Below are 25,113 nucleotides of genomic sequence, written 5' to 3'. Positions count from 1 at the left end.
ACACAGCAAGGACATAAAGGAGTAGGAAGTAACTCTATTCTCTCTCACACACACACTTTTTCTCTGCTAGATTTGCTACGTTATAAAGGAATAATAATAATAATAATAATAATAATAATAATAATAATAATAATAATAGATGGGGAAGGTAAATGATGACAGGACCCTGGAGGAAGGATGCCAAAAAGAAGAAAAAACACCCTGATGGAAGGAGCGTCCCAAGCTTTTGCAAAATGGCAAAGCATCTTCTTTGAAGCCCAGCTAGGTAAAAAAAAGGAGAGAACGATAATAAAGAGGGATCCGAAACCTTGAACAGAGGAAACCAGATTTAGACGGCGGCGGGGAGAGAATAGAATTTGGACGTGGGAAGAAAGCATATTTTTACTATTATTATTATTATTATTATTATTATTATTATTATTATTATTATTATTATTATTTCCCCAATGGCCTGACTTGGAGGGAGAACAGGAGGAGAAAGGCTGGTGGGAAAGCAAGAGAGAAAGAGAGGGAGGGAAGGGGATTTTTGTCCTTCCACCCTCCACTCCGCCAGCGCGCTCAGCTTCCGGGGGCACCAAACAATACGAATAATATCGGGGTAATAATATCGGGGTAATAATATCGGCCCTCTTCCCGAAACCCGGAGCGGGGGGCGTGTGAAGGAGGCGCGCGGTGCCGCCCAGACCCGCACCTTTTCTTGTCGCTGGAGCCGCCCGTGGTGGCGCAGGGCTGCATGGCGGCGGCGGCGGCGCCGTCGTCGTCGTCGTCGGAAGCCAGCTTGCCGGCCCGGACGGAGCTTCTACCGCAGGCCGGAGAAGGCAGGCCTCTCTCTCCTCCGAAAGAGGGCTCGGGCGGAAGCCTCACGCGCCGCGGCAGCAACACCACCGAGGAGGCGACCCGGCTGAGGGAGGCCGGCGAAGGTTAGTCAGCGGCGTCGGCACAGACGGGAAAGAGGAGGCGCAGGAAAGGCAGGCGAGGCGGGCGGGCGGGGACGAGGCGGGTCCGGGCCTCCGCCTTCCCGTCACGAGCGCCGCCTGCGCCAGTCAGGAGAGGCCTAGGCGGCCCGGCCCCCTCCTCGCGGCCTAGCGCGGCCCAGCCAACCGCCGCGCTCGAGTGGGTGGGCCGAGCCGCCGCGCTTCACGTGGAGCGCTGTGTGAGGGGCGGGACGGAAGGCCGACGTCGCTGTCTCCTGCGCGCGCTTTCCTTCTCCCACCTCACGGCTTCAAACGGGGGCATCCTCAAGTGTCGTTGCTGGACTACAACTCCCGCCACCCCCGGCCGCTGGTCTTAGTTGCTAGGGATGATGGGAGTTGTAGTCCAACAAAATATCTGGGGAACCAAATTTGAGAGAGAGGGAGAGGCTGCCTCACAGGGTCGCCTTGCCGACTCAGAAAGGGCACGGCAGGGTTGGCAGCTGACCTGTGTAGCGTTTGGGGCTTTTAAGTTCAGGGAGGAATAATAATAATAATAATAATAATAATAATAATAATAATAATAATAATAATAATAATAATTTATACCCCGCCCATCTGGCTGAGTTTCTCCAGCCACTCTGGGCAGCTTCCAATCAAGTGTTAAAAACAATACAGCATTAAATATTTAAAACTTCCCTAAACAGGGCTGCCTTTAGATGAAGAGGTATATTAAGTTTATACAGGGTTTCCCAAACTTGGATCTCCAGCTGCTGTTGGACTACAACTCCCATCCTCCCTAGCTAGCAGGACCAGGGATGATGGGTGTTGTAGTCCGAAAACAGCTGGAGACCCAGCTTTGGGAAATCCTGGTTTGGAAGGTCGTGGGCAATGTGGGGAAAGCCTTTAAATTCAAAGCATAGGCTTTTCCACTGATTGATGGTCCGTTATCAACCCATTAGCCTGCTGTACACATGATCATGTTATACTGTTTACCATGAGCGTAGCCAGGGGAGGGCAGGGGGGCAAGTAAATAAATAAATAAATAAATTCTTAACTAAAAGTGGAAATAATCAGAATATTTGAAATTGACATGCTCAATGAAATCACTTGTGTGACACATTCTAGCAACACAACTGGCAACCCGACTGAGCGATAGGTATAGCTTCTGACCAGTCGTGCTACAGGTAGCTTGGTTCTGAATAGGGCAGGTGGGTGTCTTGCCCCCTCCCCCCACGTAAATCCAGCCTATGCCCATGCTGTCTACTTGCAAATAACCTCTCTGCTGGAGACTTACACACAAAGTGTAGTGCAAGAATTTATTTGGCCACTGTAACAGGGCCAAATACGCATAGAACCAACATGTCCAAAACATCCTGGGAGGAAAAAGCCAGGCACCGTTTTTCAGGTAATCTCCCCCATTTTGTTGCCCTTTAGATGTTTTTGAGTACAGCTCTGATCAAGAACCAGAGAGCAGCTTGGAGAAAACTGGTTTGTTGTAACAGGAGTGAGACTAGCTTCCTTGGGCTCACACATACTTACCTCTTCTCCAAAGAAGCTGGGAAATAAGAAGTTCTCTGCAAAAAGTTGGGAAGCTTTGTCTTCCAGTTTTGCTTAACCCCAGTTTAGCTAAGCAATCATTCTCACACCAAGATGTGGAAATAAATAGTCTTGGCCCACTTGCCACAGTTTCTCTGCTCAGAGGATGCTGGAGCATGTGTTAGGTATTGCACATTCAGTCTGTGTGAGACACTGGCCAGACCTCAAAGGTCTCACCATTCCCCTCCATGAACATAAGAGTCCGCCTGGGGACATGCTAAATACTCTTTCTGCATCAGCACATCACAGAGGAAAGTTGACTGTTTGTGGGTAAGCTGTCTTTGAAGGAAGCTTGTCTGCTTTACATTTCACTGAGGAAACGCTGATAAGATGCCAAAGCAGCTTGCGGTTTTCTGGAACAGAACTTGAAAGCATGTCTACACTTGAGAGGCGCTTCGTTTGTGGACACAGAGGGCAAAGAGCACTCCACCCACTGAAAAAACTTTCCAAGCACTGACAAGCAAGATATACACACCCCTACTTCCTCTCAGCATCAACAGGATTGGCTCCCCAGAACCTCCTTCTCAATGCAGAAAAAAGCTACCTACTCAATAAAACCTGACCTTACACGATTGTCCTCTTTGCCTTGTCCTGTTGCAATCAAACACCCATAAATATCCTCCATCTCTCAAATCTCCATCCCCTCCAAGCATAAACTACAGCTCCCTTACAGAGACTTGAAGAAGATCAACAGACCCACAAACTCTTGGTTGGTTTCTGAATGTCTGATGTAGATTTTCATTTTCCTTGTTCTGTATGGGACAATGACAATAAAGATTATCGTATCGTATTGTAACCCTTCCTGAAACATTGCTGTGTGCATACCTCAAAAACACATTATTTTGCCCAAAGAATTCAGGGAAGGGTGCTGGAGTTTTTAATAATAATAATAATTTTTATTATTTATTATTTATACCCCGCCCATCTGGCTGAGTTTCCCCAGCCACTCTGGGCGGCTCCCAATCAAGTGTTAAAAACAATACAGCATTAAATATTAAAAACTTCCCTAAACAGGGCTGCCTTCAGATGTCTTTTATAGAGAAGATAGCTGCTTATTTCCATCACATCTGAAGGGAGGGTGTTGTTCCTTGTAACCTCACTTCTCACAATGAGGGAACCGCCAGAAGGCCCTCGGTGCTGGATCTCAGTGTCCGGGCTGAACGATGGGGGTGGAGACGCTCCTTCAGGTATACAGGACCTGAATTTTAGCCTTGGGAGGGGTAAATTTGGATTCTTGAAAGGCAGGGTAGGTGGGTAGCATAATGTGGCTTCAGTGTTGGGGAGTGATGCCAAATGGAACTTAGCTTTGCTGCATTTTCTCAGTTGGGGGAAAAGAGAAAATGTGGCTCAAATCTCTGCCATCTGAGCTAGCATGAACACAGCTGCTCAAAGGCAACCAAATTCAAATCCTTAGCTATTCATGTGCAGATACACTACTTGTATCTGCTTGCCACAGGCTTGGAAAACCTGAGCATGTCACAAAAGGGTATAAAGAGATGAACAGGGCCTAAATCAGGAGTCAGCAACCTTTTTCAGCTGTGGACCAGTCCACCGTCCCTCAGACCATGTGGTGGGCTGGACTATATTTTGGAAAAAAATAGGAACGAATTCCTATGCCCCACAAATAACACAGAGGTGCATTTTAAATAAAAGCACACATTCTACTCATGGAAAAACACACCGATTCCCAGACCGTCTGCGGGCTGGATTGAGAAGGCGATTGAGCTGCATCCAGCCCCCGGGCCTTAGGTTGCCTACCCCTGGCCTAAATAGAAGTAAGCCCCCACCCTTTGAACTTTACTGGAAAGCACAGCCCTTCCCCATTTCACACCATGAATCTGAAATGCTTCTATTCTTTGTTTAGATCTTAATCTTTCATTTACCATAACACAAGGTGCTCTTTTGTACTGCTAATGGGACACCTTACACCAGTGTTTTCCAAACTTTGGAAACTCAAAAGACACACAAAGTTGTTTTTTCCTGGATTAAAACTGGGGGTAGGCTTCACTTGTGTGCTCAGGTTGTCTCCCCCCCCCCCCCCCCGCTTTCCCCTGTCAGGGAAAAAGATGGAGTTTGAATTAATGATTATAGATATAAATATACTGTGCTTTCTGGCCAATATTGATGCTTCTGGGATCTTCCCTTGAGATGACATCAATGCCCATATATGGAGAGGGATATAGAAACATAAAAAGAGCCTGCTGGATCTTGCCAGTGACTCATCTAGTCCAGCATCCTATTCTCACAGTGGACTGTGGGATACCAGCAAATTGGGAATCAGGCACAAGAGCCCTCTCGCCTCCTGTGGTTTCAAGCAACACCCTCCCTCCCTTTAGTTGGGCTTTAGGTAGGTCTGACTTTGCTATGGACTTCGGTCTGTCGCCGCAAGGGGCATGGTAGGAATGTTTCCCAATTGGCAATTTACAGCCTTTTGGTTTTTCGCCTACCTCGTAGCAACTCGTCACAACTCTTCGGCATTGGAGGTAGGCATTGGTAAGAAGGGGTTAAGAGGATGGGGGGGGGGAGGAACGCCATCACCTCCCCCCAGTGAACGAAGGGTGGTCCGTTAAAGGACTCCGGGGGGCGTGGCCCTGTCCGAAGCCTATGGAGGTGTGGGCCAAAGGCACGCCCCAGAGCGGTGACCCGGGGGAGCTCCTAGTCGACGTGCCTCGGCGGGAGACTCCCCCGATTAGTGTTAACCCTTCCCCGTGTCTCCAGCAAATGGGCTGGAGCCGGATAGTCGATAGGACCAATGCCTAAGCCAATGCCTCTCATTCCTGAATTCAATAAAGTTGTGGCCTAATTCGCCCAATTAACCTTAATTATGGTGTCTCGTGTGTTTATTTATCTTGGTGGGGGGCGGGAACTCGCCACGCAACTGGTAGTCAGAAGCATTGCTGCATCCAAATGTGGAAGCAGAGCATAGAGCCATCATAGTGCCTGGGGCCTCCAAGAGCATCCGCAGAGCAGATGCTTCTAATTTGGGGAATCGCTGCCTTCCACAGACAAAACCATTTGCTTGTGCACACTTTCAGCCCAGCAGAGCCAATCAATGGGAAGAAAATGGAAACAACTTTAGTTCATGCTACAAACCGGGAGTGTGTTTAGAGAAACAACAGTTTCATGAACACACAGTTGCTCTCGTTGGAATGGCTACTACCACTTACTTTTTGCAATACAATCATCATTATTTGTAAAATCCCCACATCTAAAGGACTTTACGGACATTCTCTCGCAGTAAACCTTACAACACCCTTGCAAGCTAAGTCAGTAATTATCCCTATATAGGAGGAGGGAAGCTGAAGCAAGGAGACTGCAGCTTGCCTAAAGTTACCTAGTGTGCTCATGGCAGGAATTGTAGCTTGGATTTAACCGTGCAGTCCTAGACATGTCTACTCAAAAGTAAGTCCACCAATTTCAAAGGGGCTCACTCCCAAGTAAATCAGCATAGGCTGGACTAACTGACTATCAGCCCACAAAGTATTTAAAAGCCTCTCAATCATTGCATTCTAAAAGCTTGTTGGTAATATATGACCTGCTCCTGTCTTATTTGGAGCACATTTGAGGCTTCTAATCCAAAGTCCAGCTACTAGCCAAGCCCATTTTTCTTTGAATTCATATGATTTGGATGAATCACAGCCAGTGGCATTGTGGTTTCAGGTAAGATGTAGATTTATTCATCAGCTGTTGCAGCCATAACAACAAAATCTCATATGCATCAGAAACTTTGGACAACAGATACTGTGTTCAGCTCATGGTATCACAGCCCTAAGGTCCAAGAAAACATAATCAAAGCAAGCACCACATATCCAGCATCAAAGCCACTGGCATTAAGAATGAATAGCAACCTCTCTTTAAAAATGTAGTTAGTCTAAGCTTCATCATCCATAGACTTCTGTAGCAGTGACATAAAGATCTACACAGGAGAATTTATTTACAGTCATACCTCGGGTTAAAGTAGCTTCGGGTTAAGCATTTTCGGGTTGCGCTCCGTGGTGACCCAGAAGTAACGGAACGCGTTAGTTCTGGGTTTTGCTGCTCGCGCATGCGCTCAAAATGACATCACGTGCATACGCAGAAGCAGCGGTAGCGACCCACGCACACACAGACTGCGTTCGCTTCAGGATGCGAACGGGGCTCCGGAACGGATCCCGTTCACATCCAGAGGTACCACTGTATAGGAAATGTGCGTCTATATATGGGGGGGTTGGTACCTCTGGTGAGGGACACATCATGCTCCTTCTGGTGTAGTGTATCCACCTTTGGTTCCTACCCTGTCCTCAGCTCTCACCTATGGCTCCTAGAAGCTGTCACCATGTGAAAGTGACCACATCCTGGGAATGGATTCGACTGGCCGGCTAAACCAGAGGTGAGAGTGGCTGATAGTTCTCAACCCCTGAGTGAATTAAGGGCTTCCCCTACATGTGAAAACAGGCTCCGGCGGATTGAGCAGACAAGACCAATACTGGGTGCAAAAGTCAAGAAGGCGGTTTCCGCAAATGCCGTAGAGGGAAGTGAGGGTCAGATGGGGCTCGTCCAACTGGGAAAGGAGCCCATCTAGGAGAAGGAAAACTCTGATCCTAAACCTACGCTGCCTTGTGCTTATACTCATATAATTTGGGAGTAAATACTGAGGAAGAATCCACACCCACTGCCTTGCGGGACATCTTCAGGAGAAGAAAAGGCTAAGGAGTAAACCCTACACAAATTTGGAGTGGAGTCCCTAAGGCGGTTGGGTGGCGCCTTGTACGCCTCCTTTTGGCAACTCCTGCAGCCAAGCTGTGGCCAAACATATTGCTCTGCTGTCCTTTGGCCCACATCAGTGAGGCCGAGAGAGGGGTCTTGTCATTTGGGCAGCTCAGGACCTCCAAACACACTGCCCAGGCTTGCATCCCAGATCCCAGAGAGGTCACTTCATTGCTGCTAATGCAAGGAAAGCATTGCAGAAAGCATTACTGGTCTCTGCAGCCACAACAGGTGCTGCGATTCTCCAGTTGTTTGACTCTTTGAAAGTTTTAAATTATTGCTGTTCGTTTTATATTGATAATTTTATTGCTTTATCTTTTTTGGAAACCGCTTTGAGGAGCTTATTTCACACTCCTGCGGTGTGTAAATGTTACTAATAAATAGTCGTGTTAGCCCAAGGGCTACTGATAGCACCGCAGGATCCCTCCTCTCCCTTTCATGCACCCACCTTGCCAAATCTGCTCCAAAGAAGTTGGTGCAAACCCGGAACAGGTTTAGGGGGTGTGCAGGGGGAGGAGAGGTGGGGAACAATAGCACTCCCCAATGCAATGAAAGTGCTAGACCCTCCCGGAGTCCATTCTGAAAGTTCTTTAGGCTACCTCTCCTGTTTACCTTAGAAAACTCCAAATCGTAGGTTGCTGGCTTGTTTCGCAGGCCCTCCCCTTTTTAAGGGGGTGTCTGGAAGTGGGGTTGACAATGCAGGCTAATGGCAGCCAGTGACTCACTCACTTTTCCTGCCTCTTATCTGTGTGCAAAGTTCACACTTCTTTAATTCATCTTTCAGGTTAGTAGAACTTCTTGACGAAAAGGCATTGCATATGCAAGATAATTACTCATCTGGGGAGGGCAAAAGGTCAGGAGAACCCCAGGCAGGAAATGCAGTCAGGGGCGGGGCGGGGCAGAAGTTAAGGGGAAAGTGCCTGGTGCGAATTTTGCCCAGGCATTCAAATTTCACAGTCAACTTGAAGCCAAAAGTGACTGCGTTCGTGCACCTATCCAAATCAGCCTCAGATGGAAGACAACTGGGCTTGGCTCTTACGGCTCAATATTTCTCCCCAACAACCGCTGCTTCAGGCTGCCAATTGCTTCCTTTCTCTATAGTCCCTTCAAATCAGAATTGTGCCTGCTGTCCCTTCTCCCAGTCCCTTGGACATTCATCTGAAAGTTTGCACAAGAATATAGGAAGCTGCCTTACAGCATGTCAAGACCACTGGTCCAACCAGCTCAGTATCAGCTGGTAGCAGCTCTCCATGGTTTCAAGTCTCTCCTAGACCTACCTGGAGATGCTGTGGGGGGTTGAATTTGGGACGTCCTTCTTGCAACGCAGATGCTCTGCCACTGAGCCATGGACCTTAGCTGTGTGTATATAAGTGGAACTCAGATAGGCTTTTTCACAGCCAGGAACTGTGCAAATGAATATGTGTGAGGTTCATTCAGGTCTGTAAATTGTAGCCCTGTGAGGGAAATACAGGTTTCCTAAGAACTCTCCAAGGGACGCAGGTGGCGCTGTGGGTTAAAACCGCAGAGCCTAGTACCTGCCGATCAGAAGGTCGGCGGTTCGTATCCCCGCGACGGGGTGAGCTCCCGTTGCTTGGTCCCTGCTCCTGCCAACCTAGCAGTTTGAAACCACGTCAAAGTGCAAGTAGATAAATAGGTACCGCTCCGGCGGGAAGGTAAACGGCGTTTCCGTGCGCTGCTCTGGTTTGCCAGAAGCGGCTTAGTCATGCTGGTCATTCTGGGAGCTGTACGCCGGCTCCCTCGGCCAGTTAAGCGAGATGAGCACCACGACCCCAGAGTCGGTCACGACTGGACCTAATGGTCAGGGATCCCTTTACCTTTAAGAACTCTCCACCCCCTTAGCAAACTACAGCTCCCAGAATCCTTTGTGGGGGGAGCCTTGAGTGTTTAAAGTGGTATCACAGCTTGTATGGTAGCCAGAGTCAGATCAGCAGTCCATCAGGCTATCCACAGCTTCAGACAGAAAGCCTTGCCCAGTCCTACCTGGAGACTCTGCGTGTTGAACCTAGGGTATGTTGCATATAAATGGTATAGTAAATATGGATATTAAATATATCCAATTAAAACCTGGCTGGGAAAGAAGGGTAGAACATTTTTTATGTATGCAACAACAGCAGCAAGATTACTCATTGCGAAGTATTGGAAGACACAAGAACTACCCACTCTGGCAGAATGGCAGATGAAGGTGATAGACTATATGGGACTAGCAGAAATGACCAGCAGGATCCGAGACCAGGGAAAAGAGTCGGCGGAAGAAGACTGGAAGAAATTTAAAGATTACTTACAGAAGCATTGTAAAATTAATGGATGTTAGAATGATGTTGGACAGAAATTAAGTGGTTACCAGCTGTAATGTAAAGGCTGAGAAATAAGCTATAATAAGTTATAATAAGTTATAATAAGGATTTGCTGAGCCAATAATTTGAACTGGAATACAAAAAGGGGAGGTGAGAGGAGGTCTGGGAAATAAGTTAATAGAAAATAAGTAATGGAAATTGTATTTGTTTTTAATTGTTTTTAATTTTGTATTTTTGTATTTCTGTTATTTTTTGGGTTTTTTCTGTTTTTGTATTAATTTGGAAATGTTAATAAATATTCTTTTTTTAAAAAAAACCTGGCTGGGAATTTCCCCCGCTCCTCTCCTGCCCCCAAATCTAAACAGTGCCTCTAGATGGACAGCAACTGTCCACACAGGCTAATAATTTTGCCAGCATAGCACGAGAAAAATGTACCCCAACTTCAGAAACACTAATTTACTCATTTCATAGTGACAGGCGGTCACTAGCAGGAAAAACAGTGGCAGGGATGGAACAAGCATGCAAAAAAGGAGAGTCCTGCTGTTGACTTTCACACACTACTCAAAACCCCCCAGACACAGGAAACAACAAGTTGAAAGCAGTTTATGCAATCTGCTCACATGATGCTGGCGATAGGTCACCAGAAGCACTCACATCACTTAACGGAGACAGTTGACAAGTCACAGCATGCAGCCTAACCTTTGCCTCGCTGCAGTTAATTTTTAAAGGAAGGGCACTGTGCACAAACAACACAACAACACAACTGGCTGTTGTTCCAAGGGGAGAGTTCGTAGTTCAGAGACAGAACATCGGCTCCTCACACAGAAGGTCTCCCAGGTTCATTCCCCCAGTATCTTCAGGTAGAAAGACACCTGTCTAAAACTCTGGAGAACTCCTCTCTGTCATTACTGAGCTAGAGGGTCTGTGACCTGGCTTGGTATGTTCCTAAATGCCAGCCTGTCTTGAATACTTGCTGGAATCTCCTAGTATAACATTCTTGGAATTCATTAACAGACTGTCGCGTCCCCAACAAAAAACCTGGTGTGCCCCATCTCATATTTGTGCATCTGGTGCAGAACCTTACATTTGTCCCCACTGAAACTCTTTTGGTTAGTTTGGGGTTCAATAGGGACAAATATTTATATATTGTATTTCTCTTTTCTCTTTTCTTTTTGCTGGAGGTTGCTTGGAGACCTTTGAGCGACAAGCACCTATTAAGTCTAATACAGTGTACCTTGGTTCTCGAACACCTTGTGACTCGAATCTTTTGGCTCCCAAATGCCGCAAACCCAGAAGTGAATGTTCCAGTTTGCGAACTTTTTGGGGAAGTCAAATGTCTGATGCGGCTTCTGCGGCTTCCGGTTGAGTGCAAGAAGCTCCTGCAGCCAATCAGAAGCCGCCCCTTGGTTTTCGAACATTTTTGGAAGTCGAACGGACTTCTGGAATGGATTCCATTCAAGAACCAATGGATGCTAGATTATAAAAAACTGGCCACCACTAAATTAGATTTGAAATTTGATGATAAGTGAGACTAAAGAAAATATAAAATTTTTTGGAAGAAGTGCTAGATTATATTTGAATGAGTGGACATGAGATTGTAAACAAGTTGATAATTTGTTTGGAAAAAACTTTTAACGATGTAAATGGGAGCGGGAGACGTGAGGAAGTCCAAAGAAGTGATGAAATTATGTCTGTGATAGAAGTAAGACTGTTTATTATTTGTGCATTTATATTTAAAAACTTTAATAAATATTTATAAAAAAAAAAAAAAAGAACCAATGGATTCCGTTCAAGAATAAATACAGTGGTACCTCGGATTACATACGCTTCAGGTTACATACGCTTCAGGTTACAGACTCTGCTAACCCAGAAATAGTACCTCGGGTTAAGAACTTTGCTTCAGGACGAGAACATAAATCGTGCTCCGGCGGCGCGGCAGCAGCAGGAGGCCCCATTAGCTAAAGTGGTGCTTCAGGTTAAGAACGGTTTCAGGTTAAGAACGGATCTCCGGAACGAATTAAGTACTTAACCCGAGGTACCACTGTACCCCAGACAGACCTGTCATTCACTTATTTGTCTTAATCCCCATTTAAAGGTGCCTGCCTCGTGGCCATAGCCATAGCCACATCCGACAACAAGTGGTGCCTTGTGTACTGAAGAGCTTTCTGATCCAGCTGGCCAAGTTCTGCATTTCTAAAGGTTGAGCTGTTTATTATTGTCCCAGCTGCGTGTGACATTGTTTGACTTGGAACTTTTAAAACGTCATTTCAGTACTAGGCAACAACTCTTTTTTAATTCTTCTCACAGGCCTTTAAAATCTGATCCTTCTGCCCCTTGGCATGGAAGTTCAACCTCTCCCCTGCAAAGTCCACAAAAAGCAAAAACACACAAACACACACATGTGTGTGTGAATCCGCCCCCACCCTTATTTTATTTGTTTCATAAAATTTATATCCCGGTATTGCTTGGTTGTATAAAACCTCAAAGTGGTTTGCAAAGGGATAAAACAATAAAACCAAGAACAATAAAACAATAAAACCAAGAAGAAGAAAAATTACAACCCTGCAAAAAAACACACAAAAGTTAAAATACTGAAACAGATTCAAATTACCCGTATTTTTTGCTCTATAAGACGCACCAGACCACAAGATGCACCTAGTTTTTGGAGGAGGAAAACAAGAAAAAATATATTCTGAATCTCAGAAGCCAGAACAGCAAGAGGGATCGCTGTGCAGTGAAAGCAGCAATCCCTCTCGCTGTTCTGGCTTCTGGGATAGCTGCGCAGCCTGCATTCGCTTCCATAAGACGCACACACATTTCCCCTTACTTTTCAGGAGGGAAAAAGTGAGTCTTATAGAGCAAAAAATACGGTACCGTGACTTCCTAAGCATCTGGGTATACTTGTCGGAACAAAAAGGTTCTTGCAGACACCAAAAAGTTCTTGCAGACACCAAAAAGCTTACATTGAAGATGCCTGCTTGATCTCAAGAGGCAGGGGGTTCTAAAGTGCAGTCACTGCTACACTAAATGATGGGGTTCTTAAAAATGCAGGTATTATGTGGCACCTGTAGTAGGGCCAGTTCTGCTGATCGAATAGGTCAATTGGGCACATGTGAGGTAAGGCGATCTCGTAGGTACACTGGTCCCAAGTTGCTAAGGGCTTTATAAAGTACGTAATCGTAGCACCTTGAACCTAGGGTTGCCATATGTCCAATTCCAATAGCGAAATTACCATTGGGGGAAATTTCAAAAAATCAGCAATACGTCTGGGTTTTTGCAAACAGAACCAGGAGCTCAACAACTATTGAACCTTGTCCAGTAGCAAATCAGCAACCAGTGCAAATCTCTGAGCGCAGGTGTCGTATGCCGACAAGGCCCCACTCCTGTCAGCAATCGTGCTGCAGCATTTTGGACTAACTACACACTCAGGATGAAACGGTGAAATCTGCTATGATTAAATGGGCACAAGATGTTGGACATAATATTATGTTTGCTGACTGGGAACAGTTATGGACCACAGGTATGAAGTTTACGGCATGTAATTCCTTAAAAGAGAATATTATGAAAATGATTTACAGGTGGTACATGACACCAGTCAAGCTTGCAAAAATTTATCATTTGCCCAATAATAAATGTTGGAAATGCAAAGAAAATGAAGGTACATTCTTTCACCTTTGGTGGACGTGTCCAAGGATTAAGGCTTTCTGGGAAATGATTTATAATGAAATGAAAAAGGTATTTAACTATACCTTCCTGAAGAAACCAGAGGCCTTTCTCCTGGGCATGGTCAGCCAATTGGTGCTAAAGAAGGATAGAACTTTCTTTATGTATGCTACAACAGCAGCAAGAATTCTCATTTCAAAGTACTGGAAGACACAGGATCTACCCACTCTGGAAGAATGGCAGATGAAGGTGATGGACTATATGGGATTGGCAGAAATGACTGGCAGAATCCGAGACCAGGGAGAAGAGTCGGCGGAAGAAGACTGGAAGAAATTTAAAGACTATCTACAGAAATATTGCAAAATTAATGAATGTTAGAATGATGTCGGATAGAAATTAAGTGGTTTCCAGCTGTAATGTTTTAAGAGAATATGGGGGGGAAAAGGTTTAGAAGCAGGTTAAAACTTATTGATAAGGATTTGCTGAACTAACAATTTGAATTGGAATACAAAAAAGGGAGGTACGAGGAGGTCTGGGAAATAAGTTAATGGAAAATAAGCTATGGAAACTTTGTGGGTTTTTATTTATTTTTAATTTTTATATTTTTGTTATTTTTTTTTCTTTTTGATTTTTATTTTATTAATATTGAAAATTTTAATAAATATCTTTTTTAAAAAAAACATTTTGGACTAACTACAGCTTCCAGGTCAAGTGCGAAGGAAACCCTACATAGAGCACGTTGCAGGAATGAGCTTGCTACTGACTCGCCCTGACCAAGGTAAGCAGTAATGGGGGTTCTTGCTTCTCTGTGCTGAATTGAACTGAAACAACAGGAGGAAGAGATTGGAAAAAGTCTTGCCATCGTGGGCATGGGTGGCCGAATGCAAAGGAAGGCCTTAGGCTGGGCTGGGGGGCTGGATCAGATGTCCCGCACCTTATGTGGGGCACTTTGGCAGGTGAGCAGGTCTACTCAGCTATCAATCACCTGCTATCAACCGTTTATTTTATGATTTATTGCACTTATATGCCACCTTTCTCCTCCATGAGGCCCCAGGTGGGGTACATGGTTCTCCTCCCCAGTTCATCCTCACAACAACTTGGTGAGGTAGGTCAGGCTAAGAGATGGTGACTGGCCCAAGGTCACCCAATGGGTGACATCCAGCTTCATGGCTGGATGGGGATTCGCACTCTGATCTCCCAGCACTCTAACCATTACTCCACATGGGCTCTTGACATCAGGTAAAGTGTGAGAGGTTGGAAGGAATAAAGTTTTGATTACTTGCTGGACCCTTGGAAGAGATTGCCATGCAGCCCCAACCACCAAGTCTGCTCAGTGGCCCCTGGGCTCACCTTATTTCCAGGACAAAGACTGGAGTAGTTGCCACTGAGTTTCAAGTCCTGCATGGAGACATGGTCCAGTTAAAAGGAAGGATCCTGCCAGATGCCAAAGAATTTGTTGTCAAACTGGGCCAAGACCCTGAGAACCTCGTTCTTCACTTCAACCTGCACTTTGACCCCCAGAAGTGTCAGAACATCATTGTGAGCAGCTCCAAGGAAAATGGGCTGTGGGGGGGAGAGGAGGAGAGCATCTCCAAGTTCTCTTTCGAGCAAGGTGGCAGAGTTCAGCTTTCCTTCACATTCCTTACTTCTGAGATCAAGGTGCTCCTGGATGATGACCACGAGATCTCCTTCCCCAACTGGCTGAGCCTGAAGGTCCTTGAATACATGGCGGTGGAAGGAGGCTTCAGAATCAGAGCCCTCAGATTCCTTGAATCTTGATTTCCCGTAGTCCTGTAACATGTCCGAATAAATTGGTTTTAAAAAAAAAAATCAGGTAAAGTGTTTGTTTATCAAGACCGGCTTGAATTCAATATTGGCTCCATTCCTGAACTCCAGTCTGGAGGTGGTGATTGGAACAGTTTTACCTCTGCATACCATCTGCTGAGAAGCTGTTGCCTTCCAGTGCCTAGCAGCCAACAGAATAGAAAGCAATTCATGTTTATTTCATTTGCAAATGCACTCATGGGCCTGGGCCTGGGAGGATGGTCACTTAGGGCAAGGTGGGGCAGAGCCCTGTTAACATCCTTACAGATCAATTGCTTAAGTGTCTGCAGGGTATCTTTGCAAGGGAGGAGGATGGTGGAGAAAACCAGAACTAGTTGTCCCAACTAGGTTATGCTTAAAATTCTACAAGGAAGGCTCAAGCAGTATGTAGACCGAGAACTCCCAGAAGTGCAAGTTGGATTTAGAAGAGGCAGAGGAACCAGAGACCAAATTGCAAACATGCGCTGGATTATGGAGAAAGCTAGAGAGTTCCAGAAAGACATCTACTTCTGCTTCATTGACTATGCAAAAGCCTTTGACTGTGTCGACCACAGCAAACTATGGCAAGCTCTTAAAGAAATGGGAGTGCCTGATCACCTCATCTGTCTCCTGAGAAATCTCTATGCGGGACAAGAAGCTACAGTTAGAACTGGATATGGAACAACTGATTGGTTCAAAATTGGGAAAGGAGTACGACAAGGCTGTATTTTGTCTCCCTGCTTATTTAACTTATATGCAGAATTCATCATGCGAAAGGCTGGGCTGGATGAATCCCTAGCCGGAATTAAGATTGCCGGAAGAAATATCAACAACCTCAGATATACAGATGACACAACCTTGATGGCAGAAAGTGAGGAGGAATTAAAGAACCTTTTAATGAGGGTGAAAGAGGAGAGCGCAAAATATGGTCTGAAGCTCAACATCAAAAAAACGAAGATCATGGCCACTGGTCCCATCACCTCCTGGCAAATAGAAGGGGAAGAAATGGAGGTAGTGAGAGATTTTACTTTCTTGGGCTCAATGATCACTGCAGATGGTGACAGCAGCCACGAAATTAAAAGACGCCTGCTTCTTGGGAGAAGGGCAATGACAGGCCTAGACAGCATCTTGAGAAGTAGAGACATCACCTTGCCAACAAAGGTTCGTATAGTTAAAGCTATGGTTTTCCCAGTAGTGATGTATGGAAGTGAGAGCTGGACCATAAAGAAGGCTGATCGCCGAAGAATTGATGCTTTTGAATTATGGTGCTGGAGGAGACTCTTGAGAGTCCCATGGACTGCAAGAAGATCAAACCTCTTCATACTGAAGGAAATCAACCCTGAGTGCTCACTGGAAGGACAGATTGTGAAGCTGAGGCTCCAGTACTTTGGCCACCTCATGAGAAGAGAAGACTCCCTGGAGAAGACCCTGATGTTGGGAAAGATGGAGGGCACAAGGAGAAGGGGACGGCAGAGGACGAGATGGCTGGATAGTGTTTTCGAGGTTACCAGCATGAGTTTGACCAAACTGCGGGAGGCAGTGGAGGACAGAGGTGCCTGGCGTTCTCTGGTCCAGGGGGTCACGAAGAGTCGGACACGACTAAACAACAACAACAAGTTGTCCCAACCTCCAGGGACCTCTTGGGCTGCCTCACCTGCTCCACCACGGTCCAAAACATTAAGCAACCGCTGCTGCATTGCATCTCCTTTGGTGTCCTCATAAGCATTGCCTGCCTAAAACTTACTTGTGATGAAACCGAGGTAGCAGCAAACCCTTGGTTTTACAAAATGCAATAAATTAAAGTCAGCAGAACTAAGTAAACAAGGCCTGCAGCTTCACCAACACTGCGATCAGAAAGCTGAACTGTATGATAGACTGCAAGCCAGCAGGAACAAACTCCTGACGTAATTTGGTGTTTATCAGGACTCGAGGGGGCAATAAAGTAAGCAAATAAGAGTTTCCTCCAACTGGATGACCGGCTGGAGGAAATGCAAAGTTTCACAATAGTTGCTTTGTCAGCCCCAGAGTCCGGACCAGGCTTTGACTTCTATCCTATATCCTTCCCGATAGAACATTGTATGAGTGTGCATCCTTACGGGCGTTTTAATTACAGGTGTTAATGGTTTAATGGGATTGCTCACTGTGTATTTTAATGGTGGATGTTCATATTTCAGTGCTTGTACCACTGGTTTTCATACTTGTGAACCACTTCAAAGCCTATTTTGGAGAGAAATGGCCCTGGGAACTGCGAGAAGCGAGAGTGTTCTTGTGCTTGGCTCCTGCTTGTGGGTTTCCCAAGTGTCATTGTGAGAACAGGATGCCTGGTTAGATAGGAAGGGCTTGATCCAGCAGGCTTTTCTCGTGTTCTCAACATTTATAGCATGTCGATCAATATACTGTATCTTGAATCTGAGATGTGTGTCTCTGTGTGTTAAACTTTAGAACATCATATTTCCATACGCACAAACCTGCAGCTGCTAACCTCCATAAATTCAAACTTCTTTCTCATTTGGTAGCCTAGCCAGACGCAAAACAGGGTGAGGTGGGGGAGCTGCTTCCTTCAGCCTGCCCCCCAGGCAGGTGCTGTTGACATAAATGATATTATCCGCTTGTAGTAGCCACTAGCCAATAAGAGCCCTCCAGCTATTAAAGCAATGCAAAATCCTGTAGAGAAGAGTGTGCTGCATGTGCAGACTGTGTGCTTGCAAACTATGGGTGCTAGATCATTGGCTTAATGTACTCCCAGAAGGAATCTACATGCAGGCAGGAACTGCATTGTGGGCGTGGGCATCATCTCCAGCACAATTAGCATAATGGTTAATCTAGGCAAAAGTGTGACTCATGAAACAGGTCCATTCGGGCTATCAGGCTGCAGTTTAAATTTTAAGAGAGATGCAGTTAGCTTCATTGACACAAGTTTCCCCCCACTCTGAGTTATGATTCATATATTTTCTCTGGTTGTGCCCTATTGTTCTGCTTTGGCATCAAACTGCTCAGTCTAAGCCAACTCACTTCCCTTTTGTATCACGGCCTCCATCTAAATGCCGTCTTGCAGGGTAAGCGAGACAGACAGAGGGGCCCATTTCACAATAGCTCTTAGCAAACCAGTGAAATTTCCTGTGAACCAGAAGTGTGTAGTTCTAACTTTGTTACTTGGGTATGGAGAATGTGAGAACCAACATGTTGTTGGATTGCAACTGCCATCATAGGAACATAGGTGCCAGGCCAGTGGTCCACTGAGCTCAGTATTGTTGCAGGCCCACCGCAATCTCTGAGCAGTGCAAGATTCCAGGGGTTCCAGAAACATACCCAGAGTTCAGTTTCCTTGGAATGAGGCACAGCGGAGGCTGCAGTGTCTTTATGATCTATGGTTTATTTACACATTTATACAGCCTGAGCCTACGATGGAGGGGCTCACAGCATTAACACTCCAGAAGGTATTGCTGTTACTGTTGTTAGCCACTCTGAGCCCGGCTTTGGCTGGGGAGGGTGGGATATGAATAAATTTATTATTATTATTATTATTATTATTATTCTCCCATAGTCACAGCCTTGGATTCAAGCAGAATTCAGGCATGGCACTCACTCTCTGGCATTTCCTGCTTCTAGCCCAGCTCTCACGTATGAGCCACAGAAGCAACAACTAAATATTTTATCATTCAAGCAGCACCCTCTGGCACAAAGCAGTGGCCTCTCGGTCCCTGCCACCCCCACAGGCACACTTCTCATTGGTGGCTGCTCCCAGACTTTGGAACTCCCTCCCTAGAGAAGCCATACTGGCTCCCTCCTTGCTGTCCTGTTTTATTCCAACAGTGAACTAACTGTAACTAAGGAAAGGGCTGTAATAGTGTTGTGCTGTTTCCATCGTCTGCCTTTTAATAGATTTCATAGACCCAAAGGTTCATCCACTCCAACCCCCTGCATGCAGGAATATCAGCTAAAGCATCCATGACAGATGGCCATCCAACCTCTGCTTGAAAACCTCCAAGGAAAGAGAGTCCACAACCTTCCAAGGGAGTCCGTTCCACTGCCGAACAGCTCTTACTGTTAGAAAGTCCTTCCAGATGTTTAGTTGGAATCTCCTTTCTTGTAACTTTGATCCATTGGTTTTAGTCTTACCCTCCAGAGCAGGAGAAAACAAGCTTGCTGTATCTTCTACACGACAGTGCTTGAGATATTTGAAGGGGTGGCGCTGTGGGTTAAACCACAGAGCCTAGGACTTGCCGATCAGAAGGTCGGCGGTTCGAATGCCCGTTATGGGGTCAGCTCCCATTGCTCGGTCCCTGCTCTTGTCAACTTAGCAGTTTGAAAGCACGAAGTGCAAGTGGATAAATAGGTACCACTCTGGTGGGAAGGTAAATGGCATTTCCGTGCACTGCTCTGGTTTGCCAGAAGCGGCTTAGTCATGCTGGCCACATGACCCTGAAGCTGTACACTGGCTCCCTCGGCCAATAAAGCGAGATGAGCGCCGCAACTCCAGAGTCGTCCGTTACTGGACCTAACGGTCTGGGGTCCCTTTACCTTTAATGATCATTTACGAAGAGTTGGACATGACTAAAGGACTAAACAACAAAGCTTTTTTTTAAATTTGTGCTGTTTAAATTTGTGTAAGCCGCCTTGAGTCCTGGTCGAGGGAAAAGGAGGGAGATAAATAAATGTAAAGATAATGTACCCAAATGATCTCCCTGCACAAACCCTGTTTGGCAGAGGCACAGTCTTCTAGGGGTGCCAGCTTCTCAACCTGCTTCTGCTGCTGTGCCCTTATTGAACTGCAGGTTGACTGGCATCAAGTGATTTGGGACCAGCTTTTCCAGGCTTGGGGATGAAATGTCACCACCTGCCAGTTTGGGCTGATGCCCCAGACTCTGCTAAATGTATAGCAACTGGGGCAGGTAGACAAGCAGGTAGCCTTAGTGGAAAGAAATACCTGTAGGTACCCAGTGTGAGTGTGAGAACTCTGCTACCCCTGAGAATAAACAGTGTGATGGGCATGTTTTCACCCCTTGGGGTGCTGATATTTAAAACCTAACCCTGAGCTTTCATGGTGCCCTTATGTAACCTGCTCCAAGTAAATGATTTTTCTTTTATAGAACAAGCACAACAAAAGAACCCCAAGATGTCTATAAAAAGAAGCATTTAAAACCCTACAGGTGTATTCACTAGAGCTTTTTTAGACACAGCACTGCAATGGGCTAACAGTTCCCTTAGTAACACACAATTCAATTTACTACAAGGCAGCCACATGATCTCATTAAAAAACAAACCCAGTTGTGGCTACTCTTTATTTATAGTCATTTTAATGAGCGCTCGGTAGGAGAGGTTATTTTAGGATACTCACGGCCTGGATTTCCTGAATGCTGGCAGTTATGTAACGCTGAATGGAAAGAGAATTGAAGGATGGGGACGGAGACGCACAGTGGGTTTCAATTCCAAAGGCACAGTATTAATAGCACCTCTGATTTTTGAAGGAACAATGGATGTGCCAAAAGGGTGATATGGAAATATTATCAGGTGTTTTACTGCGCCCATCAAAATTAAGATACCTGCCTCCCTGCAAAAAAAAAGGGGGGGGAAAAAAGGTACTTATACAAGTTTCTCATCATATTTATGCAAGAATCTGTTCAAAAGCAAACACAGATTGACTTGCATATTTGACTTCTTGCGCCTTTTGGAACATTACACACTTGTGTGTACAGTGATGGCAGCCTCCCTCCCCCCCTTTCCCCTCCCCCTTAATCGTCTTACCAGAAATGTTTCTGTTTGTGCAGTAAATCCAGCTCCTAAAACTGCTTGCGATCTCAGCATTATGTAACCTCAGCAGATGGGCTCTGAGCAATTTTTATATATGTATGTCAATTCATATTACAATCTAAACAGGCTGCAATCATTTATCAGCTCATTTGTGGTGTGGAGCCAAAGCAGACTCCGGGCCTGTAAGCGGGTGTGCCTTACATTTCTCCATGCATGGCACCACATCAACATGAATAAATTACTTTATTATTCGGCAATATATTTGGAATCAAAATGCAAAGATTGCCCTACCTTTCCATGCCCCATACCCCAATAGCCATATCCACTCCCAAAAGCCCTATCAAAGTTTTCTTTTCCACCAGCCAAACTGACCTTCTCTCTTCCCTCAAGGCAGCTGTACTGACTTTCAGCAGCACAGAACTAATCTCTTCATCCACAGTTTGTGCATTCGTCAGCGTTATGTACTGAAGTTCTCACCCTGGGCCAGCAGGGGAATACTGTAGATAGTTATGCAAATAAGGGATCGAAAGTGACGTTCAGTGATTGGATAGTTTTAGAAAATTGTTACAGTTACATTGTACTGGAGCTCTGTATAAGCAGGCTGACTGAACCCTTCAGTTCAGTTCTGTCCTGGCCTGTGAATAAACAAGAGCTGTTTGAAGAATCGCTGTGTCATCTGATATGTTCACCCACAACTTAACAGTCAGTGTTTTGTGATATTTCCCAAGTTAACCAGTCAGATCCTTCCCTTCTACCACAACAGAAACAAATGAACTTAATCAACAGCAACCTTCTCTAGTTTCATGAGCTTTTCGGTCAATTAATATAGTAGGTATCTGCTCAGTTATCTCCACCTCCCCCGTTCATTTTCGTCAAAGTGAATTTTGCTGGCTCCTTTGCCAGGCCGCCAACAGATGCCAGTGGCAGTCAGTGGGGCAGTGGAGGTGGGATGGTGTTGCTCTCCACCCTTCCAAACCCCAAGTTTGGAGGACTTGGGGAGGAGCTCGGCATGGGGTGCTCAGCACAGTGGAACTGCCAATCCAGTGCTTTTGCCACTGCATGCACCCTGCACTGAGCTCAGGAACCTGCAGCAATGCTTTGCCCACTCTGACCTGCCACAACATCAGCTGCTGCCTGATCCCCTTTTAAGAGGAGACTCTTGGGATTAAAACCTGGGGCAGTCTTCTTGCAGCGCACCTGCTCCAGCACTGAGCTACGGTAAGAACATAAGGAGAGCCTTGCTGAGTCAGATCAAAGGCCTGCATTGACCAAACAGATGCCTCTGGGATGCTCACAAACAGTGCAAGAGACGATTGCTCTTTCCCACCGTTCTTCCCCAGCAGAGGAGGGATCATCACCTTGTCGTGGTGAGTGGGCTTGCACGTTCCTATGACCCTTGTGAGCAAAGCCGTCGGGAATCTCGTACTCCCAGCAGGGTCACCCAAGGCGGTAAGGTCAAAGGGAAGGAGCTAGACAAAGAATGATCCAAGAAGTCCTCAACGGCAGAACAGGCGGATGATAACAAGTGGTATTTTACAACGGCTGTGAAGGCGGATGAAGGCTGCAGCAGATAGCAATCTACTGGTTTGCCATGACTACTCATGCCATCAGAACAGAGCTCTACTGCAAAGACTGTGCGTCGGTCGGCGTGCACTGATCTACACACATAAAACAAATTCACGCACAGGCGTCTTCCAAAAACCCATCCCAAACCCCAAAAGTCCCATGGCGATTGGCAAATGGTAACGGGAACAGGATCGTGAAATCTGGTAGCCCCTAGTCATGAACCGGCACATGGGCAGTGGATACAGATTCAGTCGTTCTGACTCAAGGAACGAGGCAGTTGAGCAGCTCGGCAGCTGTATCCATGACTGAGCTGCCCTTTTTAGGATCCACTCCGCTCACCCCGAAAAGGGGGAGGGGCTAGAAAAGGTGCCCTAAACATAGTCTGGCTCCCTTTTCCCCTGAGTGAATTACCGCACCCTGTGGGGTCACCACCTAGTGGTCGTAAAAGACCACACCATGATCAACTCCCTCCCCGGAAACCAATGTCCCCACTGTGGAAGGATGTGTGGTTCCAGAATTGGCCTCCACAGTCACTTATGGACTCATTGTTAAAACTGTGTTTATGGAAGACAATCTTACTCAGCTATAAGTGATTGCCAAGGAAGAAGTAGGCATCAATGATCCCTCCTCAACACAAACACACAAAATACTATGGGAGAGAACAGACAGATGGGAAAAGCTGTGACACAGTCGTAAGACATCTGGCTTGCATGGTCCCATATTCAATCTCCAGTCAGGGATGGGAAAGGTGTCTGCCTGAAACCCTGGAGAGCCAGTCCTAGAGTCCTAGAAATAGATTAATAGAAATGTAGAGTTGGAAGGGACCACCCCCTGAAATGCAGGAATATGCAGTTATCCCGTCTGGGGATGGAGCCTGTGACCTTTGTGTTGTCAACACTACTCTCTAAACCAACTGAGCTAAATGGACCAAGGGTTCTCACTTGGCACAAGGCAGCCTCCTATGTTCCACATATTGCCAAGAGCTACAGGGAAAGCAAGCTGAAGCTTATATAATGATTTGGAAATAAGCAGCTGCATCTTGGGACTTTAATTTCCTTTAAAATACTCAAGATATCTATCTGCCCTTGTTGCCTTAAAAGAAAAAGAAAAAAGTGGAGGTGGGAAAGTGGCAGAATCAATCTTTTTTCTGTTTGTGTAGCATGATTCCCTTTTGAATGCACGCGAATACACCAATGTTACATTTTTGGCAGGGACTCAAAAATCCTGCTTGTTTTAGAATAGCTTTCTTCTCCCATGAGTGATGTAATTGACTTGACTCTGTATTCCTAAGCATTGCACAACTGGGTTAGTTGATCTAAGCAGGCTAATCCTGTGAAACACCGATTTGGCAAGGGCCCAATTTTTGCCCAGCAGTTGGCAGAGCACAATTCAAGAAGGGCTGTTATTTTTGGGATGCAAGAGGGAACACCTCGATTAGGGCCAAGATGATGGCAGGTCAGATGAGGACGGTGAGTCGGTTTGTTTGTTTGTTTGTAAATGGGTTTCCGCAAAGCTCCTTGAGGACTCTTGTGATTGAACTAAGCCAGATACTGTGTTGGGCTCTTATGCAAGGGAAATAAAGGGAGCTGGCGGGATTCTTCACCTCTGCAATGTGACTTGCCTATACAGAACATTGTGTAGTTTCCAAGGAAGGCAGCCTGCCCAGATCAGGAAAGGTAACATTGTGTTAGGTAGATTAATAGACAACTCCATAGCCTCCAACATTTCTCCAATGAAAATAGGGACATCCTATTCCATATTAATAATTTTATTATTTAAACCCTACGCATCTGACTGGGTTGACATAGCCACTCTCGGAGACTTCCAACATACAGAAACATAGAAAACTATACAGGGTTGCTGTCAGATGTCTTCCAAAGGTTATATAGTTACAGTGGTTACATACGCTTCAGGTTACATACGCTTCAGGTTACACACTCCACTAAGCCAGAAATAGTGCTTTAGGTTAAGAACTTTGCTTCAGGATAAGAACAGAAATTGGGCTCCGGCGGCGCGGCAGCAGCAGGAGGCCCCATTAGCTAAAGTGGTGCTTCAGGTTAAGAACAGTTTCAGGTTAAGTACGGACCTCCGGAACTAATTAAGTACTTAACCTGAGGTACCACTGTACTTAACTCCTTGACTTGAGGGTTGCATAACTCCATACACTCCAACATTTCTCCGATGAAAATAGGGATGTCCTATGGAAAAGTGGGACATTCCAGGATCAGATCAAATCAGAAACTGGGGTGGCTTCTGTAAACCTGGGATTTTTCCTGAAAAATAGGGACACTTGGAGGGTCTGCCAAGAGCAGGCTTCCTCATCCTCGGCCCTCCAGATGTTTTTGCCCTACATGTTTTGATCCCTAGCTAGCACGATCAGTGGTCAGGGATGATGGGAATTGTACTCTCAAAACATCTGGAGGGCCAGGGTTGAGGAAGCCTGGCCAAGAACGTCATTCATATGCATCCATTTGTACAGGACAGTTCTTTGCTTGCAATAGTTAAGAAGATTCAATGTTTCTTTCCACTGGTGATACAAATTTATTTGTTAGTTATTATACTTGGATCCCACCCCTGCTCCCGAAGGAGCCCAGAGCACAAAACATCAAAACAGATTCGCTATCCATTGCAAAGAACGAAACATACATTTTAAAAAAGTAAAAAAAACCCCATCATGGGAGTGCCATCCATCGCTTTCTTTTCTAATTGGACCCATCACATACTCTCATGTTCAGAAATCAAACAGAGAGCAAGGCTTA

At 45.8% G+C, this 25,113-nt stretch overlaps 1 protein-coding gene across 1 annotated transcript in view; it reads right to left on the bottom strand.

Moving 5' to 3' along the window:
- HIF1A (hypoxia inducible factor 1 subunit alpha) overlaps nt 1-1,008 on the bottom strand; it is a 39,235-nt gene extending 38,227 nt beyond the window's left edge. Inside the window, exon 1 of the mRNA XM_081860110.1 lies at nt 692-1,008. Within this exon, the coding sequence (XP_081716236.1) occupies nt 692-735 (44 nt within the window). The 5' untranslated portion in view covers nt 736-1,008. The remainder of the gene's footprint in view (nt 1-691) is intronic.
- Between the last annotated feature and the right edge of the window lie 24,105 nt (nt 1,009-25,113).

Source organism: Podarcis erhardii, assembly GCF_964252035.2.
Source record: "Podarcis erhardii genome assembly, chromosome: 1".
Taxonomy (NCBI): domain Eukaryota; kingdom Metazoa; phylum Chordata; class Lepidosauria; order Squamata; family Lacertidae; genus Podarcis; species Podarcis erhardii.
This window is presented reverse-complemented; position numbering and strand designations above follow the sequence as displayed.